The sequence below is a fragment of the Anopheles moucheti genome, chromosome 2, assembly GCF_943734755.1.
Source record: "Anopheles moucheti chromosome 2, idAnoMoucSN_F20_07, whole genome shotgun sequence".
In the NCBI taxonomy this organism is placed as follows: Eukaryota; Metazoa; Arthropoda; class Insecta; order Diptera; family Culicidae; genus Anopheles; species Anopheles moucheti.
Window position 1 is genome coordinate 44733681 of NC_069140.1, and position 20616 is coordinate 44754296.

At 45.2% G+C, this 20616-nt stretch overlaps 3 protein-coding genes across 5 annotated transcripts; 1 reads left to right on the forward strand and 2 right to left on the reverse strand.

The window, feature by feature from the left end:
• Nucleotides 1–1248: 1248 nt before the first annotated feature.
• LOC128310778 (nucleosome assembly protein 1-like 4) lies at nt 1249–4378 on the reverse strand. 2 transcript variants are annotated; one of them, XM_053047496.1, is made up of 2 exons: nt 4269–4378; nt 1249–3432 (listed from the first exon to the last, which is right to left on the reverse strand). In XM_053047496.1, the coding sequence occupies exon 2, from the start codon at nt 3379–3381 to the stop codon at nt 2167–2169; it is 1215 nt and encodes a 404-aa protein (XP_052903456.1). In that variant the 5' UTR covers nt 3382–3432; nt 4269–4378; the 3' UTR covers nt 1249–2166. The 2 variants fall into 2 exon arrangements, with proteins under 2 accessions (XP_052903456.1, XP_052903457.1); XM_053047497.1 differs by lacking the exon at nt 4269–4378 and adding an exon at nt 4069–4255.
• Nucleotides 4379–6394: 2016 nt separating this feature from the next.
• Nucleotides 6395–11301, reverse strand: LOC128310424 (DNA polymerase alpha catalytic subunit). The gene is made up of 4 exons (XM_053047066.1): nt 11286–11301; nt 11009–11212; nt 6855–10952; nt 6395–6777 (listed from the first exon to the last, which is right to left on the reverse strand). The coding sequence occupies exons 1-4, from the start codon at nt 11299–11301 to the stop codon at nt 6455–6457; spliced, it is 4641 nt and encodes a 1546-aa protein (XP_052903026.1). The 3' UTR covers nt 6395–6454.
• A 738-nt stretch (nt 11302–12039) lies between these two features.
• LOC128299040 (heterogeneous nuclear ribonucleoprotein 27C) lies at nt 12040–16461 on the forward strand. 2 transcript variants are annotated; one of them, XM_053034879.1, is made up of 3 exons: nt 12040–12206; nt 13172–13257; nt 13320–16461. In XM_053034879.1, the coding sequence occupies exon 3, from the start codon at nt 13421–13423 to the stop codon at nt 14645–14647; it is 1227 nt and encodes a 408-aa protein (XP_052890839.1). In that variant the 5' UTR covers nt 12040–12206; nt 13172–13257; nt 13320–13420; the 3' UTR covers nt 14648–16461. The 2 variants fall into 2 exon arrangements, with proteins under 2 accessions (XP_052890839.1, XP_052890838.1); XM_053034878.1 differs by lacking the exon at nt 12040–12206 and adding an exon at nt 12302–12341 and having other exon boundaries at nt 13172–16461.
• The last annotated feature ends 4155 nt before the right edge of the window (nt 16462–20616 follow it).

Below are 20616 nucleotides of genomic sequence, written 5' to 3' on the forward strand. Positions count from 1 at the left end.
CACAATCACAGTCGACAAAGGTCATGTCTGTTTGGCCTGCCATTTCAAACCCGGTTGGCCAGCTCTAGTAAGATCGAAATCTCGGAACATGTTACAGATTTTCGAATAAGGGACAGAGGTATTACTATAATTGTAGAGGCTCCTCAGGAACTCTACTGTACCATAGTTAATAAGTCATGTTGCCGCGAATGCTCGACAAAGCAGTCGCAGGTGGCCATCAGTCAAGAATCGTCACTTCTCAAACACGTTTTTGGACATTCAGAGAGACCCTTCAGGAACTGTACCGTACTGTACATCTTCAATTATCCATTTACCTTCATTACCACTATCAACGTTTTACACATTGGGCAGTTCGTAAGGAAATCGTTGCATTCAACCTCGTAACCGCCATTCTGCCGCGAAAGAGCTTTCACGTTAGCGCCATCTACTGGAAATTGAGCATAACTTGGTAAAGTTGTTTTCCCGGAGATTATCGAAATTTAATGTTCTACTAATATTTTTATTATTTATGTTAACTTTTCTACTCAGTTAAAACGTTGAATCATCAAACTGTCCCGGTATTGAGGGCAAAATTGATTTAGAACTAAATCTTCCATACGAAGCATGTAAAGACTAGTTGATTAGATAGACAAATAAATCGAGATACGGGAACCCTCAATCACCACATGAAGGAATTTATGAAATCATTATTCGCATTAGAAACGTTTGCGATGTCTAATAGTTAAACAGCAATTTTTACAGTTGATTAATCACTGATACCAAGAGTAAACAACCAAATATTGATAACATAGTATACAAAATCAAAGCATTCAGGAATATTTCTTTACCGCTACTTCTTTGTATTCATATTCGTCTCGCCTATAAATGAACATATTTGAACCCCTTGCAAGTTACTCCACACTTTATTCAGTTCCATCATAGGTTTTCTTCACGCTTAGAAACGTATACTGAGCTTCGTAACACTACACCGCCAAAGCCTAAGGGAACGATGCGATGCTTTGCGCCTGTTTAAAAGATTATATCGATACAATACTCAACCCATTGAAGCTGGTTGCGGCATGCCGAATTGCTAAACATTTTCAGTTTGCTAAAACCCAACACTGTTTTATAAAAAGCGTATCTAAACCGATTTCTTTTGTCCTTCAAAAATAAACGATAATTATTATAAAGGATCGTCTCGCTAAGAACAAAATGCAGCCATTAATAAAGCACTGCGTCCGAAGGCGATAGAAAAAGTTCTATGCTGTCTCCTGATAACATAAATACTAGTTTTTATTAGTGTATAGCTTCCGTTACGTGTTGTTCTGCTTTAAGTCGATCTTTACGATTTATTACAATGGAAAGAAAAATGGTACTGTGGCTGCGCAAGATTTGCAGATGTATATTTATTTTTGCTTTCTGCGCGCTGCACCCCACGTGTGCTTTCGGTCAGTGCTGCAATGCACGCAAGAACTGTTTTGCTAACCTTGTTTATTTGAAATGAATATTGTTGTCCCAGCGCTCGGCCCTTGTGTTGCTGACGACCAAGAAACTTTTTGTCACCGCACCGTCAACGATCGTGCGAGCGAGTTTCTGACGTACCATTAATCTGTTTTAAAGTGAGCGCATGTGCAAAATGGATATAATGGTTAACTGTAGAAATGTAAAATAGACAACTTAACTTCGTACGAAACTTAGCAATGCTAGAGTATTTCGATACCAGGAATACAAAAGATTCTTTTCCGGACATGACGCACCATAAAGAACAAATTTAATTATGGAAGAAGGAGTTTTGCCTTCTCGATGATCCTGTTTGCTCGTAACATCTGTAAGCTTCCTCTGCTCACTGACTGGTTTTGTTGTATCAATTCAATTTCGGCCTGTTTTCCTTAAATCGATAGAATTAACACATGCTGAAGACTTGGCCTTCCGATTCCCTGCTTGTGGATGATGTTTTTGTTTTATACTACCGAAAGGCGTGCGCTTAACGCTTCCAACCTCGTCAACAAAACTTCAATGCAAAATACATCCTTCTCTAAGATCCCGGACAAAAACGTTTCAAGGACGAAAAAAATAATTAGACGATAATTATTAGAGGAGTAGCTTTAAATAGGATGATTGGGGTTTTCTTAAAAACACGTGCAGTTTTTGATATCCCAAGAATTGACCCACCAGTTCGCTGATATCTCACTGCTGATTACATTCGGGCGGCTGTTCGCCCTTTTTCGTGCTGCCACCACCCCCACCACCACCCTGCCCGCGACCACCTTTCGCCTTTTTCGCCCGATTGCTACTGGCCGCCGGTGGCTTCGGTGCACTTTCTTCCTCCTCTTCATCCTCGTCCTCCTCCTCCTCAGCCTCTCCTTCATCGTCGATCTCCTCATCCTCCTCTTCTTCCTCTTCCTCATCATCATCATCGTCTTCGTCGTCCATCACTTCGCCAGTATAGTACAGGACGGCTTTCGGAATAATGCGTGCACGTAGGAAGTGCCCAACCTCGAAGTCACGCCCGATCAGGAACTGTGTTTCCGGATCCAGTGTGTCGTCCTCCTGGACGCGCGGTGGCGAGAAAAAGTTAAAGAACGATTCAGTCGGTTGCGTTTTCATGATCATCCGCGTTGCGTTGCGCTGTTTATGCTTCTGCTGCTTTTTTATCGTCTTGACCGTCACGTTCTTGCCCGGGTTCCAATTAATCGGGCAACCGGTACATTTGTAAATTTCCGGACCTTCGAAGCTGAACGGTTCGTCCTTGTCGATCTTGCAGCGCAAGAAGTACTTCTTTGTAAGAACAGTGTCTTTGAAATACGGATTGGTATCGAAATGGAATTCGATCACGTAAGACATAGGATCTTTTTCATAGACAATGTTCAGATTGCGCAAAAATTCCAAAACCGGTTCGTCATGCGGATGGACCAACTCGGCCAGCGCTTCGGTGTTCTTAAACACCATCAGCCAAAAGTTCGGGATGCCCTGTCCGTTCGTAGGTAGCTCCTTGTGATAATTTAGCGCCATCTTCTTCAACCTCTCGTTAATTTCCTCGTCTTCCTCCTCCGTTTCGCCCTCTTCATTCTCGTCCTTGCGCGGTGGATCCACCCAGCTCGATTCCTCCGGCGTGGGATCTACCTTGCCGGCCACGATCTCCTTTCGTCGGTCGACAATTGGTTGATACAGTTGCTGATATTTGCACTCTAGCTGGTACACCTCCTCGAAGAAACTGGCTTCAAGTTTGGTGTACTCAACTTGCAGATGCTTGAGCGCCTTGACGCGCTGTTGAGCCGGTTCCGGCAATGCCGCGACAAACTGCTTCATCATATAGCGGCGCGAAAATGGGTCCAGATAGCCGGGCGCATCGACAAAGTCGGGCACCTCGCACTCGGATTCCGTCTTAGCTCCGGTTGTCATTGTCACTGTTTCTGATTTTTTTATTCCTGCAGCGTGTTATTACTCCGCAACCTGTAAGCAAAAAAGAAAAAATGTAAATTACTGAACGATAAAACAAGTTCGACCTACAGAAATTTTACTCTCGTTCCCGAACTGGTGACGAAATCAATTCGTTAACGTTCATATGAAACACGATCTGAAAAATATGTGTTTCTACACATCACATCAACGACCGTACTGCAACAATAAACCCCATACAAGGAGAATTAATGCACATTCCCGATTATGACGCATTAGATTTTTTCGTCTACAGCCACACACACACGGTAGGCCTTGGAAAACATGAAGCAAGCGAACAAAAACGCTTCGGCCAATCGCATTCTGCACGAAAAGAGAGGTTAGGAACAGCGGAATCATGAGTTTTGCTACGTTTATCCATTGCTCATGTCGCATTCTTATAGAAAAAGGCTACGGAAACAGGGATCGTTGCCATCTTTTCCGAACAATATGCTGAACGCAGTTAATTTGCAACTATCGAAATGACGACTTGAACAAATCTCATCCCAGTGTACTGTCGCCATTTGACTTTATTGCAAAAACCAACACCTTTCTTCGCAAAAAACCATCTGAAGTAAGCACATGGAACGCTAGAGGTGGGTTCGTACGACGTTTCACACTCATCGCCACACTCCACATTCCTTCACTTACCCTACCGAAACCGCTAGAACTAACGCCACTCAACAGGAACCGGAATTAGCCGGGTCGTGTCACAGTCACACGCGGTATCGTGAAACGCACTAAACCTTTTCGAATCTTCGTTCGTTCCTTCGACGGTTGGGTGTTAGCAACGAGCCCACTTTGCTCAGGAAATGAAATTAATGGCTACCAACCAAAATCCTTGCACGCACCTTTTGCCGATTACTGTGGCTACTGGGAAACTGGATACTGCTGCTAGGACGGCGAAACGACACACGGGAAGAGAATTTCGCATGGAAGACAGCTTCCGACGGGAGACGATGGAATACACTGTTCGGTTATCCGTGGTCATGCGTCCAGCAAGGCCCGAATAACCGAGCACAGATTCGTAAATACGGGTGCGTTTAGAGGATGCACTGCAAGGATTGAGTATATATTTATCTATTTTTTCGCGCAAAATTCATCACCACATGGAGAATGTTGATAAGTTTAGCTTGTTTAGCATTTATTAATGATAAATAAACTGCAATAGAAAGCTAAAAGCAAAAATTTCGGATACAAAATTAAAATAACGACAGTATTTTTTCGCTTCCCGCCCAAACATGGCTGTGATTTTGTGGCATTTGACAGCCGGCCGGCATACGTTTGAAATTTTTGGTTTAAAATATAACGAATGTCGTGTTGTTAAGCAGTTTCATGAATAATTTATTGAATCAGGCAACAAACAACTGAACTTCTATTAACATATCCAACTAAAAACCAACTCCAACTACGGGTACGGCCAGTACGCCATCATGCAGATTTGAAAGCCAATACGTCAGTGTGACCACTGATCTCGCTAATGTTGCTGACGCCACTGGATACACTGGGACTAAACCTCCCACAAATAGACATTCCTACAGTGGTCGCGTTTATAAACCGACTTAAACCGACTACTTGCCCTGGCCCAGATGGTGTTCCGGCTATAGTCCTCGTCCGCTGCTGCAATGCTACAACACCTCTCTTCAAACAGGAATATTTCCCAGCTATTGGAAATCAGCTCTAATGGTACCATTAGAATGGCGGAATGGCGGTCAATGGAAGGCGGCTTTTGACTCAGTTTCCCACGCTATTCTAGTGGCTAAATTACAGAAGCTTGGTTTCTCACATGGTATTGGAAAATGGATAAATTCTTACCTCTCAAGAAGACCCTATCGTATTAAGCTAGAGAATAGCGTGTCACGGACCTTCACCACTAATTCCGGGGATCCGCAAGACAGCAATCTCGGACCATTACTGTTCCTTCTGTACATCAATGATGCTGCTTTACTACTAGCTGATTTCAACATTCTGTCATATGCCGATGATGTCAAGCTGTTTGTCGCGGTGAAAGACTGTTCTCGTCTTCAAGTGGCAATTGACACACTCAGTTCTTGGTGCCGTCGAAACTCACTGCTACTGTTCATCGAAAAATGTCAAGCAATGTCCTTCTCAAGATGCAGATCTCTCATTCGTTTTGACTACAACATTGAGAATAGTTTATTGCAACGTGCGGAAAGTGTTAGAGACTTAGGTGTCGTTCTTGACAAGCAACTCAGTTTTAGACCTCATATGACAAATTTAATTAACCGAGGTAATCAGACGCTAGGCCTACTGTTTCGAGTAACTAAAGATTTCCGTGACCCCATGTGCGTAAAAGTCCTATTTTGTTCGTTGGTCCGACCAATCTTGGAGTACGCAAGTATAGTTTGGTGTCCTTCAATACATGCCTGGAGCCAACGCATCGAAGCGATCCAACGGAAGGCAACCCGGTTTGCCATTAGGCTTCTTCCCTGGAGAGCCAACGACACACGCCCAGACTACGCAGCACGACGCCTGCTCTTGGGACTTCAGCCATCGGCGGTACGACGGACAATGGCTCAATGTATGTTTGTTGCTGGCCTCATCGGTAACGATATTGATGCACCCGCTCTTCGTAGCTCCATCAACTTTTTTGCCCCGTCCAGGAGTCTCAGACAACGGGAAATAATTAAAACTACTCGATATAGAACCACTTTCGGTCAAACAGATCCCGTTAATGTATTGGTTACAGTTTTGTGTATGAATTTGGTATTTCCCAACCGGCATTTCGCGAACGTCTCCGTTTCTGTCCATCAATGTCCAACTCGTCTTGTTAGGTCCGTTGTCTCTTTGTCACATTACCAACTAAGTATGCATTAAGACACGTGCATGTCCGATGAAATAAATAATAATAATAATGTGGTGTAAAAAAAAACTTCGTCTTTCAAAGATTGAATGTCCGACCACGTGGAAAATCTAAACCTTCAAACGCATATTAATTAATGAAGCAAACGTGCATACAATAAATTTATTTAGGACCGATTCGCTAGCACTTAAATACATCATTCTGTTTCATCCATTAGCTCAAATATAGCTTCCATTGTATCAGTTTCTCATGCAACAGTGACGTCCTACGGTCCATCGGTTCGCTTTTCACTGTATTGCCCGTTCCGTCTACGGCATCCAACCGTCTGGCCAGCATGGCAGTAACATCCTTCGCCGGGTACAGGTACTTAACCGGTTCACCAACCTTATCCAATTGTTTCGGTGCCGGAATGGCATATTCCATGTAGAAGTTGGACAGATTAACCACACCGTACTTGGACCGCTGCTGGAACCGCTCAACGGTTTCTTTCAGCCGGTTATACATGTTGCGAATATCCGGGGACAGGGCTTTAGTTACTGAAACATTCAAATAAAATATGATACGTTAGTATGAACACAATTTACCCTTCTTGTCGTGTTTCCCCGAGCCTTACATTTCGGACTATACTGCTCCAAATCGAACATATACAGATAGTAGCACAGCTGGTTGTACAGATCCGTCTCGGAGTACTGCAGCACAAGCAATCCGTTGCGGCACAGCAAGCAGTATGGATTGTTCTTGGCCGCCACGTGCGAATACAGTCGCGTGTTGCCATTACATATCGGATTGTCACAAACCATCCATCGCTGGTAGAATCGCCGTATGTCCGCCCGAATGGCCAGCGTTAGCTCGTTCACAATCGCCGGTAAATATTGGGCAGGGTGTGCCGTACAGCCGCCCGTCTCTTCATTAGCGCACCGTTCAAACACCGACCGCTGTCGACCAGCAGCCGATGGGCGGAATCCGCTCGCTACGGGATTTTTGCCCTTACAGGCAACGCACGTAAACTCGAACCGATGACACAATCGATACCGTTCCGTTGCCGTTTTGATAAGGTTCTCGCCGTCTTGATACTGTTGCCCATCGACTCCACCACCGCCACCACCACCACCAACGTTCGCTATCGCGCGATACTTTTTTGGATCAAGCCCTAAACATAGCGCAAGCCGGCAGGCATCGGTGCCCTCGAGCGGTTCACATATGCGAAACACAACCGGATGGATCTGCTGCGCCAGGTAGTACTCAACGTCCACTTTCAACCGTTCGGCATTGGCTGGATCGCGTAGCTCGTCGATGTGGTACGCACGCTTCATGGCCGCTGCCGACGTACCATCCTGGCAGATGATGTAGTTCACCATGTCGCCCCGTTTGTAGTTCCGTTTGCGCTGCTTGTTCATACGTTGGGCTACCTGCACGTGCGGCAGCTGCCCAATATCGCCGTAGTCGTTCAACGATCGCGTTAGCTGCTTGGTAATTTCGAGCAACTGCAACGACAGCGTGCCCGCCAGCAGATCATCTTTCAGCTTCTCCAACCGTACATGGATGTTTTCGATACGTTCGTCCATCGGTGCATCGGACAGTATCTGACCGAGGATCATATTGCCCGCAAGCACCGCAATGCGGGACCAATCGCGCCGCACAATGTCCAACCCTTTCAGCTCCTGGCTGCACACGAACGCACCGTCTGCCTTCTTGCTGATCGACACCGCCGCATACTTTTTCTTCTTCAGCAGCAGCAGATACTTGTAGATACCGTCCACGTCCAGCTCCAGGCACCGGTATGCTTTGTTCACGTGCTGCTTAATGCTTGCCCCGATGCGAAACACCTGCTCGTAGTCGGTAATGTTCGTGCTGATCATGATACTGTCCGTATCGCCGTAGATCACCTGATAGTTCATTCGCTCCACGATCGACTTGGTGTTCATCAGGATCTCACGGCCCTTTTGCGTGATCAGCGAGGCCAGATGCTGCGCGTAGAATCGCGACCGGGAATAACCGAGACACCCGTACAGCGAGTTTGCCGTCAGCTTTAGTGCCATCTGCCGTATGTTGTACTGCATGGCCAGCTCCGGCGACACATCGGGCTCCTTCATAAGCTGCTTTACAGCACGTCGGCTTTCGACCAACTTTCGAATCTGTCTTGGCAGGATTGCAATTTCGTTCGTGGCAAGTATGGTTGGTTCGAGCCCATCTCCATCTGCACCTTCCGGTGCGCCTTCATCCACCATCGGTGGCAGTACGGTCGTGAAGCAGATGTTGTACTCCTGGATGATGCTCGGGTACAGTGAGTTAAAGTCCATGAGCAGCACAAACTTGTCGTAGAATCCCTTGATCGGGTCCAGCACTAATCCACCAGCATATGCGGCCTTATTCTTGGGCTTGCGCTTCTCTGCCGTCTCCTCACCAGGAGCGCCACCTTTGCCATCCTTACGCCCTCCGCCTCCACCAGGCTGAAATGTGACCTTATCCGGCAGGATGTAGTCCTTATCGTAGAAGGCATGCAGCAGCAGAAATTCGTTCCGCTCCGCGCGACCACCGTGCAGGGTGCGGTTCATCAAATTGCCCGCTATCTGCGTGATCTGCAGCGCCAGGGGCAACACGTTCAGCTCGCACATCAACTTCAGCGTGTAAAAGTTGTCTTGCATCGTAAGTCCTACCAGCTGGACGAGCGTTTCCGCCTGCTCGTACATGGCCGGAATCTCATCCAACAGCACGTCCTTCCGCTCGCCCTCTCCAATTTTTAGCACCTCCGTACAGAGAGTATTCAAATCATAGCTGCGCGACCGGATCAGCTCTTCCGCGGACGTCTTCACGTCGCAGATCATACGCCCGACAAAAAAATCGTCCACCCGCCGACTGGCCGGACTCTTCACCTTCAACCGTCCGATACGGTTCCAGAGCGTCATCTTGGTCGTCATAAGTCGCTGACAAATGAGATCCAGCTGGAAGTCCTCCGAATCGAACGTAACCACCAGATCCGGATCGATCACTTGGAACGTGGAAAGGAACCAGCTCAGCAGCGTTCGTTCGCTTTCGCATTTGGTCACCTTCGCCTTGCATTCGGCCGGATTGAAATTAAGCGGCCAAACCGTGTTCGATGGCCGGGTGACGCCACAGTACTGCCGGTTAAACGGAGGGTTCGGTGGTGGTGCACTAAGCGAGAACCGATCGTTCACGAGCATCGTGATCATCGCGATCTCGTTCGTGTTGTTGCGCAGCGTGCTGCGTACATTGATCGAGCAAAAGACGAGCGGTGGTGGCGTACCCATATCGCTGGCAAGTTTAATACTATCAATGTCCGGTACGGTCACTTCCAGCTTGCACCAGCTGGTTTTCGTTTCACGGCGCGTTGCGTTGCTGAGCACCATCCAGCACGGTCCCTTTACCTTGCGCTCGAGCAGAAACTGTTCCACCACGTTCGTGTTGGCGCCGAAAATGTGCGCAATCGTGCGATAGCGCTTGTCGAGCGAGGGCGGTGGCAATTTGGCACTGTACCGCACCTCCAGATAGTCGCACATGACCGGTACCTTCAGCGTGCTGGTGGCACTGGTGTAGGCGAAACTTTTGGTCACCTTTTTCGTGCGATATTTGGTAATGTTCAGCTTGGTGCTGATATCGTTACAGAACTCGTCGTACACGTCCAGCAAGCTCACCGGTTGACCAGTGTCTGCATTTGTCTCGCGAGCCAGTAAATAAATGCATCGTTCGACATTTTGTACGTGTACGCAGATTGACTGGTAATCGCGGTTGGACGATGCAATCCTGCCAAACAGATACAGCTCACCCTGGCACTTGTTTGGATCGTTCCATGCGTCCCAAAACCAAAACTTCATCTCTGTGCTAGAATCCATTTCACCGGTACCGTCCACGACTTCCGTGTCGGCCGTTCCACCCTTCTTGCCATCCTCAAAGTCGCAAAATATACTATCCCATCCGTTTAGTAAATTCTTCGGAATCACTTCGTCCGGTTCGTCCACCTTGTTTTCTTCGATCTTTGATGATCCGACGGTCGGTTCCACTGGTGACATTTCGGCAAAATCATCATCCATATCATCAAGGAAATGGTTCTCAACCGCTATTTCTTGGACGGGCGGTTCCGTTTTCGTTGGAACCTGGTCTGTTGGTGGCACAGACTCTTGCCTCTTGGGAGGTTCTACTCGCACTACTACCGACTTCGGTAGCGGTTGATCGATCTTCATCTGTGACGCTGGAGTCCTTTTGCTCACCGTCTTACCCTCCGATTCGGCCATTACATTTTTCAGCATCTCCTCATCACTGTCCTCCTCGACGACCGCTTTCTTCTCTGAACGTTTCAAATTTTTACTCAGGTTTGCCATGTACCGTTTCATTTCCTCCTCAGCTGTAAGTTCTTTCGGTTTAACTGGTATCGCTTTCGTCACGGCCAACGGGCGAATTTCCTTTGTGCTGGTCGAAGCCGTACCATTTGCATTGCCGCCTTCGGAATTGATTTCTCCCAAAATATCTGCCAACGCATCATCATCTTCCACCTTCGCTTTGGGCGCTTGCTCACGGTTGAAGTATTTTTTAAGCGATTTCCTTCCGCTGACTGGCTCGCTAGTGTTACCGGGACCATCGCGGACACGTTTGTTTCCTTTGCCTTTTTTGTTTGACGCACGGTTCGAAGCGGTTTGCGGTTCCAGTTCATCGTCGTCGAAGATTTCACGCCCATTTTCCACATATCCAAATCCATCTGCAATAAAAGGCCATTGTGAGTTATGTCAACGGGACCAACCTTCCGGCACTTACCGTCATCCTCGACCCAATCGTCGTGCATTCGCTCGTTGACGATCTTAGCGTACTCCTTCTCGTCCACCTCGTCGTACACATTTTCAATTTTATCCACCTCGTACTTGTTCTTGGTGCCGACCTCCTTCTGTTTCTTCAACCGTTCCAGCGCGGCAAACCGGCCATGCTTATCGATGCGCCTTCGCTTCGACCGTTGTTCCGAACCTGCCACGAATGTAAATCAGCAGATTATTCCAATTCACTACTAATTCACAAAATTAACCACATAACAACTTACCAGGTGATTCACTCATTTCTGTTGGCACTAAATAGTGCCTCGTGGCGTTGGATAGCAAATATACACGTTCGTAGGGAAAAATAATGTTCTTTACATCAAAGTTATAGCCAGCACGTTCTTATCCGAGGGCCAATAATTTACTCGAACTGTTTTGCATTGCATGACGATTGTGTTTTGTTTTGGCGCGAAACCATTCGCGTATGATCCGAATCACAGTGGCATAGCGAACAGGATGGCTCGTTTGACAGTTAAAAATTATTTGTTTTGTTCAAATAAATTTTGAAATTTTGAGCGAAAAAAGTTTTTTCCGTATTTAAAATAATTGCGACTCAATTTGTGACCCAAAATACCATTATCATTATCAGACTAAAAGATGGAAAAAGCAAGCTGTACGTTAACTATTTTTCGACTCAGGATTTATGTAGAATAAAGTTGTTGTTTTTTTCTTTTACGCTTTACAGTAACGAGGGTTTATCCAGCAAAGTATCCATTTTTCATTCACAAAGTATTGCAATGTAAGTTATCTTTTCCCTTTTTATCAAAAGTTTCACACAAAAAATGCTGTAATTTGTTCGTTAAACGTGGCGCCCGGTGAAAGGTACATACCTAATCACACATTTCGCCCGGATGACGCCGCAGCATTTTCGACAGCTCGAGAGCGAATGCGCCACTCGCGACAACCCACTTTCGCCCCGCCGAAACGTGCTCGAATCGAGCAGCTTGTACAGTGCAGCTAACCTCGAAAAGGTGAAAAGGGAAAAGCGATGGTCAGCACCATTTAATGTTATTTAGATTTCTAAGAAGTTTAATCTTTTTTAGTTTTCTAATTAGTATTTAAGGCATCTTATTAAGATTAAACCCAGAACGCTAAGCATAATTTTAATCTTTAAAACGTAAAGAAGCCGCTAGAAGTACTAGAAAGTAAGTAAAACGTACGGTGGCCGCCCGGGAAGCGAAAGAAGTGCCAGGTACCCATACGAAGCGTGTACGACAGCACACACCGTCATCCGTCGTGGCGCATCCGGAACATGGTTCCCGCGAGCCGTGAAAGCAAGCGTGAGATTTTATCATTTCTGTTTTTGGTGGTCGTATTAGCCTTGTTCGGTGTGCATAATTGAGTTTCGTCGAACGTGAAGGAAGTGAATTTTCGGTTCGTTCGGATTTTTCTTGGGGAGGCTTCTTCCTGCACCCGTGCAGTATCGTCCTCGTTTGTCACTTCCGTGCATCCGTGCGGCATTAAACTTTTGGTCCAATCTGGTACGTCTTTTGGCTCCCGAATCCGGTTAACGGTCAAGGGAGTACGGTGCAAGAGGTTGGATTACGGCACGTGGAAGCGATGGTGTGGGATGATAGTAAGATGGAACTAAAGTTGGACACGCATTGGCCACGCTGTTTTTTTTTTTCTTTTTGTTTGAAGCATCATCAAAATTATGCTCGATTTTATGTCGCGATTACGTATGTTCTCGGGGGTTTTCCCCCGCAATGGTGTGACGCGGAATTGTGCGGTCTCGGTGGTGTGTTCTTCTTTCCCTTCTTGTGGCGCACCGCTCGCTAGATGCGGTTAATCACCTTCCCCGTCGTATATCCATCTACCGTGCGTACACACGTACACGCACACACATGCATACAACTTCATGCATGCATCAACACATACTTGGATGTGAAGATATTTTATGTTGCTTTTCTTCTTTTTCTTTTCTCTTCCCTCGTGTCTCGCTGTGTATCACGTCCTTCTTTCGGACGTCCATCTTGGTGTGCCCGCCGCCTCCCTGTGGAAAACCGTATTTATGCGGCTGGATGGCAACACGCCGGTTACCGGATCATCGTTGGCCCCTTCATCATATTGCGGCGCAACATCCGGATCACACCGTGTGTTGTGTGTGCAGTAAGTGAATAAACACACATCTTTCTCGCGAACGAGTTCGTAGCGGGAAAACCGGCCCCATATAACCAGAAACACATACACAACAAGGTAGAGTGCACCATCAACAGCCGCTGCAGTAGTTGATCCAAGCATCACGACGCATCCCTCAGGCAGCGACGTGTATCATCACCACCATCCTCATCCGCACCGGGGCGCACGGAATCGCAACAGTGAAGGTAGCACTACCAGTAGCGGCACCGGGGCCAGGAAAATGCATCCATCGAAGAAGATGATGCCGGCGGAACTTGATGATCATGAGAAGGGCAAGCTGTTCGTCGGTGGGCTGTCGTGGGAGACGAGCCACGAGAACCTGCAGCGCTATTTCAGCCGGTACGGCGAGGTCATCGATTGTGTGGTGATGAAGAACAACGAGACGGGACGTTCGCGCGGCTTCGGCTTTGTGACGTTCGCCGATCCGGAGAATGTGGAGCGGGCGCTCGAGAACGGACCGCATACGCTGGACGGTCGTACGATCGATCCGAAACCGTGCAATCCGCGCTCGCAGCATAAGCCGAAGCGGACCGGCGGTTACCCGAAGGTGTTCCTGGGTGGATTGCCGCCCAACATCACCGAGACGGATCTGCGCTCGTTCTTCTGCCGCTATGGTAGCGTGATGGAGGTGGTGATCATGTACGATCAGGAGAAGAAGAAATCGCGCGGCTTCGGGTTCCTGTCGTTCGAGAGCGAGAGTGCGGTCGAGCGGGCCACCGCTGACCACTTTGTGCACATCAGCGGCAAGCAGGTGGAGGTGAAGAAGGCAGAACCGCGCGATGGCAACCAAAATAATAGCAACAGCATGAACGCTGACTCGTACCAGTGGGGTTCACCGCAGGCACCGCCGATGGGCAACGGGCAGATGGGCGGACCGCCGATTAACATGCAGTCGAACATGATCCAGGGCTACCAGAGCTGGGGCTCGTCGCAACCGCAGCAAGGTTACGCTGGGTATGGTGCTGGTGCAGCTGGCGCAGCCAACGCGTACCAAAACTGGGGCGCACCGCCACCGCCGCAGCAGTGGGGCAACTCATATGCAACGCCGCAGCAAACCCAGGGCTACGGTGCGTACGACATGTACAACAACTCGGGCGCCGGAAGTGCCGGCGGGTATGGTTCGGGCAACTGGAACTCATGGAACATGCCACCGAACACGGCCGGTTCGGCTACCGGTTCGACCGCGGACATGTATTCGCGTCCACAGTCGGGACCGACGGCCGGTCCAGGAGCTTCGGCGGGACCTAATAGCGGTGGGCCGTCGAAACCGGGCTCGGAGTACGGTGGCGGTTCCGCCGCGTATGGTGGTGGTGCCGCAGCTGCTGCTGCCGCTGCGACCGGCTACAACTACTACCAGAATGATCAGAACACGTACAACAACCGGCCACGTTCGGTGTACGGTGCCGGCAGTGATGCCACTTCGCAGCCACCCTACCAGGCGTTCTAAGTTGGATCGGCTGTTCGATGTTTTCTCTGATGCTGTGGGTGTTAGTTCGGTGAGGCAACAGCATCAGAAATCGATTGTCGCTAGCGTTCGGTAGCTGCAGCTTGATGATGATGAAATTGGAATACATTTTGAGACACAGTTTTATGATTCGAAGCGAATGGAAATATTAGCAGTTACGTATAGAAAAGAAGCGATAGCAGGAACAACAACAACACAACAAAAGTACACATACATACACAGGCGCGCATTATCTATCAGTGCGATGCACAGTCGATCCCCGGAGTTTCGGAATTCCATCGGAATATAGCAAAAGTAAGAAATTTAAAGGTAGAGAAGTTGACGATGAAGATGGAATTTTGATGGTTTGTTTTATAAACTACTGTTGCATTCAAAGCTCACATACACACATACACACACAACCAACAAAAGGTCTACCATCAGCACCACAATACAGAAAGCGAGCATCGTATTCATTCAATTATAGCGAAGCAAAACAAGAAAAAAAAATCGGGAAGCTACTAAGAACGCGAAGAAGATGGAGTAAAATACAAACTCTATATTATAAATAATTATATATACATATAACAAACTGAACGGTAAACAGCATATATAAACAAGATGAGGGATTCTAATAAGTTGAAACTAAACAAGAAAAAGGAAAACACACAGATGCTTAGCAAAGATTATAAGAGTAACACTAGTACTATACAGAAACAAACACATCCATATATACATATAAATGTTCACTATCCTCCCCATTAAAAAGATACCGTGAAGGAAGGATAATTAGGAATGGGATGAAGCGAAGCTATGCAGAAACAGAGAGAAAGAGAGAATTACTAACTATAATTTTTGCCGACTTTCGAATGGATGAGGAAGCAAACAAAACACAAATTCCTGTTTAAGTAGTTTACAAGAACGAAAGAGGTAAGGAGAGAGCGAAAGCGTGGATGAGAGAAGAGTGGTAAAACTTTAAACACAAAAAAAATATATACACACGACGTATTAGCAGGTAGGGACGAAGTAATGGGAAAGGCAAACACACAAGGCTAGATAGAGTAATGTTTTTTTTTGTGGTGATGTGTGAAATATACTTTAAAAACTTTCGAATGCTAAACATGGAAACACACACACATACAACTTACCGTGATTGAATTAGGGGTTGAAAATCTTTTGTTGCATTGTAGCCTGTTTCCTGTTCTGGAGGAAATAGTAACGGAATGTATTAAAATAACTAGTTCTTCTTTTATTGTTTTAATTTAGATCGAGGATTAGAAAGACGCGGGGCTTTGCGGTAAAAACTCGATCGTTTGATGAGTTCTTCCACACTCGCGACAGAAGAAAGGCACATAAGTTAGTTGGAACTTTTTTTTAAAATAGTTATCTTGCAAACCGTCACCGACGAGCGTCAATCCGTAATTGAGTGTGAAAATTTGTTATTGGATTTAGTTGTGTTGCTTTTTTTAAATTGAAATACTACCACTAATCAAAGAACGAGCTAGGGCAAAGATGAGTAAGTGAAGCGTTGTGTGTGTATAGAACAGTTTTTTTTTTATGGCATTGTGGGCCGAGATGTAGAACAAGTGTATCCATTTTCAATACGCCACATTCGATTTATGTCGATACAAAGCATTGCAAAACATACAAACAAAACAAAACAGCACGTTTTAAAGAGAGAAGAGCAAAAACTGAATCATTTGAAGAAGGGGATGGATGATGAAAGCTTGTTGGAAGAAGTGTAATTGCAAAAACAACTATGTTAGCATCTTGTGTTTTATGGTGAAAAAGGCGAATGAAATTGTACGTGAAATGTTTGCAAACCCTGGTTTCTTTCCGTTCGTTCATAGTTATAGTTTCTTCCTTTTCTATCTTTTTCGCATCGTTCCATGAAAGTTTATTTACTTCAATTTACTGCGGCTCTATATGATATAATACGATAGCTTCTCTTCCTGATTTTGAACCGTTTGTGCAAAACGTGGTCAACTTTCCTCTCTCTCACACACACGCACCACTGTAGCGCGCCCCTATTGTACGTTTCCTAGAGCTAGAGCTTCCACGAGAATTGTATTTTGTATAAAACAAAACAAAAAACACACATACAGTACCACATTTTCTTTATACGTACATGTTAGTTCCTTTTCTTGGCATGTATACGGGCCAGGCGTACGGTACGTCTTATGACCTTTCTTCTTTTCCCTTTCATTAATGTGATGTGTAGTAAGGTTTATTTTTCTACTACGTTTATCGATGGGTAGCACACGCAAGATACGGTTCGGTAAGAAGACAAACAACACTGCTTAGATGCATAGTTTATATAGTTCGCATTATAGAAAGGAGGATACAGAAAACTACATGCGTAACGCGCACTCCACGCATCAAACCTGTGCGCCGCGCGCTCTCTGATATACGAACCTAACACGCGCCGCGGTTCAGTTTGGTACATTTTTTATAGCTGTTTTCGGTTCTCTTTTAAAGCTAGGTTAACCGTTGCAAGTAAAAGGTAGTAATGTTTAAAAAAGAAGAAATAAGCGATAAATGCTAAGCAATCCTCTCTTTCTCCAACTTGCCAATACCCCACACTGTCAGGAAGTGTACGATTAAAAAAAGGTTGAAATTGAGCAGAGGATACATCTAGAGCGTGGACGAGATATATGATAGCCATTAATTTCAAGCATGTAGAGCAAGCACACATACACCGGCAGCGCATTGTTGTTTTGTTTGTTTTTTTTTAAATGGTAGTGAAACATTTGTTTAACCTCTCGAGCATATAAGGATATAGTATTTTTATGTTTTAATTTTTCGTATAGCCTTCGGATAGATACGGAACCACTTACTGTACATTTGCGATAACTCCCCCATCCCACGAAATGCGGTCCCAAATGTGGCCATGCTTGAATGTAATTACAGTGCGGGAAGATGCAGGATTGCTTTCCAGCACCAAACACGTACGCTTTTATTCCCAACTTTCCCTTGTTTTCCCTGTGTTGTATCCTTGCGTGACGCGTTCAGCCCTCCGTTTCCCAACTCCCAAGCCCCTTAACTAATATATAGGTTTGCCTGTCAGGTTTCGAGTAAGCGATTCGTTTTTAAACAAATGTACCAATATAGCTAAAAAAACATTACTACTACAAAAACACAAAACCTTACCATCTAAGCGTGGAAGCGTGGAGGAAAGCGTTTAAAAAATTAAACATCTTTTTTAAAAAGAAATGAAAAGAAGAACACTACCCTACACACGCAAAGAAGAACATATACAAACACTTTATGATAAGGTACACGCGTGCGCCTATCGTGCGTTTTAAGAACAAGAACTGATATTGTGTAACTTTTAGAAAAATCAAACCAAGAGGAAAACACAGCAAAAGAAAAACCTCCCAAAGCGCGAAGGTTCACGATTATTTTTATTAGACTTACGCACGGTTAGTAGCTGGTAAATCGCACACAAGAGGTTTAAAACAACAAAAGCAATGGAGGAGATAAACGCGATAAGCACAGAACAAACAGACAGAACAGAGAGCATCCATCGCGGCGAAGAGGGGGACAGGGTTACCCGCCGGTTGTGCTAGGGTTTTCGGTTTGGATTTAATTCCGCGCCATCTATGGGGAATTGCGGCGAAACTATCCGTTAGTAAGTGGTAGCATACGCTTAAAGACACACAACTCTTGTAGGCAGTAGTAGTGGAAACATGGAAAACCGTAACTGGTATGAATTTATTCTTTTGTAAGTTAACGTAGCCTTGCGTTCATTAAACCCCTCCCCCCCCACCCCACGATCGTGTAAGATTTGTTCCTCCTGCCCTGGTTTTGTGGCCTGGATGGAGGTGGGTGCGTTGAGGCGAGTTGATCATTTTTAACAGAATAGAGAACAAACTAAAAAATCAAACTAAAATAGCGCTAAACTATAAACTAACTGTAGTAGGTGTAGAGTTGTTGAGTGTGTGTTAAGCTAGAGTGTGCAAGACAGGTTGGAACATTACGAATGGGATTCGATTGTGTAAGGTTAGTTCGTTGTGTTAATAATGCTACTGCTAAAAGTCGAAAACACGAAGCACGACAGTAAAAATGACAAGAAAAAACTCTACAAAAAAGCCTTGAAATAGTGACACGGCGACGGTCGGGGGATCTCCACGTAATAAGTGTGTGTGTTTTAGTAGGTAGACGCAGGTAAAGCAGCCAAGATTTAAGTTGAAACGCTAAGGAAACGAGTAGTAAGTACACAAAGGTCAAAGCGAATACGGAAGCCCTGTTTTTGTACGTTTTTGTTTTTGTTTTAGTTAGCAAGCTAAGAGAGAGAGAGTGTGTAGGAACAACCAACAACAAATGCGACAAGTAACTTAAAACAATAATTAAGCCCCCCGAGATCAGATTATTAAGAGCGGACAAGAGAGAAAGAAGGAGAGAATGTGAAGCAAAGGTGTTTGTGGCGTGCGTGCGCGTTTAAAGTCTAAAAAAAGAAGCGTGAATTTTCCCTATTGTTTCCACAACGGCAAAAGGTATCGAATACCATCCTCCCCTCACACCCCGAACACACCTCTCCCCGTTCACACACACACACACACACACACACACACACACACACACACACACACACGGTGCGTCGTGTGAGCTGTGAGTGGGGATGTTAGATATTTGTTGTTTTTCTCTGTTTAAATTTACGTCCTTTTGATGTGTATGTGTGTGTTTTTTTTAAAGTAATTCTATACAAACAGGCACATTCTCCTCCAGAGTCTCCTCTAATGTGCGCAAAAGTTCTTATTTAAGAAGGATAATTGTATTGTTCTTGTTCCCATCTTCTATCCACCGCTCCCCCTACGCACTCCCTGCACTTTCGGTGCCTCCTTTACGTACTCCCACCAAACGATTAATGTACTTGTAAATTCTTTTGCAAAGTCAGTCACAAGACTCTCTTTCTTCCTGTGTGCGCTGTTGCGCTCGGTGGAACTCGTTCCACACTTATGTATGTTTTGTTCGACCATAAGTTCTATCGTATGTTTGTATTCTTTGTTTTCTCTCTTTGTGTAGTGCTTGTTTTTTTTTTAAATGTGTAACAGTGTTGTAAACTGAGCAGAAGAGGTTAGCGAAAAGAAAGGAACTATGTAACAATCGAAGGAAAATGAGAATGAGAGCGTGTGTGTGTGTGTGTGTGCTACCCGAAAGATCCTATGAGGAAAAATCCAGAGTTCGTTATGCTAAGCGCGCTACAGTTGGCGTATAATTTTATGTGTCCCGCTTTATGATTATTTTCTTAATTATTTTTTTGTCCGTCTGTGTAATTTGCTATCTTTTCATTGTCCCATAAATGCATAAATATACATATATATATCATTATAATTCAAGCATATACGTACGTATACAATGCTATGATTTTGTATCATTTTTTTTTCTTCTTTATTTTAAAGTCCTTCGCCAGTCCCTTTGTTGTCCTGATGCAAGATGATGTGAAGATAATTTTCGTTTTGAAATTTTGATTTAAATTTTGTATTTTTCCTTCTTTCGCTTCGTTGATACATAGTATCGAGAACGGCTCTGAAATTCATTTACATCCTGAGAGGAGTGTGCCCTGTTATTGTAATGTGTAACAGCAACATGAAATGTGCGCTACTGAACCACCCCTGGTGCAAGGGTGTTAAAAAACACACACAATTCATTGCAAATCGTGTGAATAAGATAAGGTTTTTAATTAGATAACGATCAGCTCGTGGTCCTAACAGATAGCAAACAAACCGTAACGAAACTTTCAAGAAGGAATATAAGTAACTAATAAGAAATCTACGTTAGCGTTACCTTTTTTCAAACTAATGATACTTTTTGTTTAAATTGTTTGTTAATTAAATATTAACTTACTACAGGTACACTCCCTCTCAAGGTGGACGGTTGCTAGCGCTTATTTTATGATTTGAATGCAAGATAACGAATTAATTCTAAATGTAACAAACTAAGCGCAAAAAGCGGAAAACGATACCGAGCAA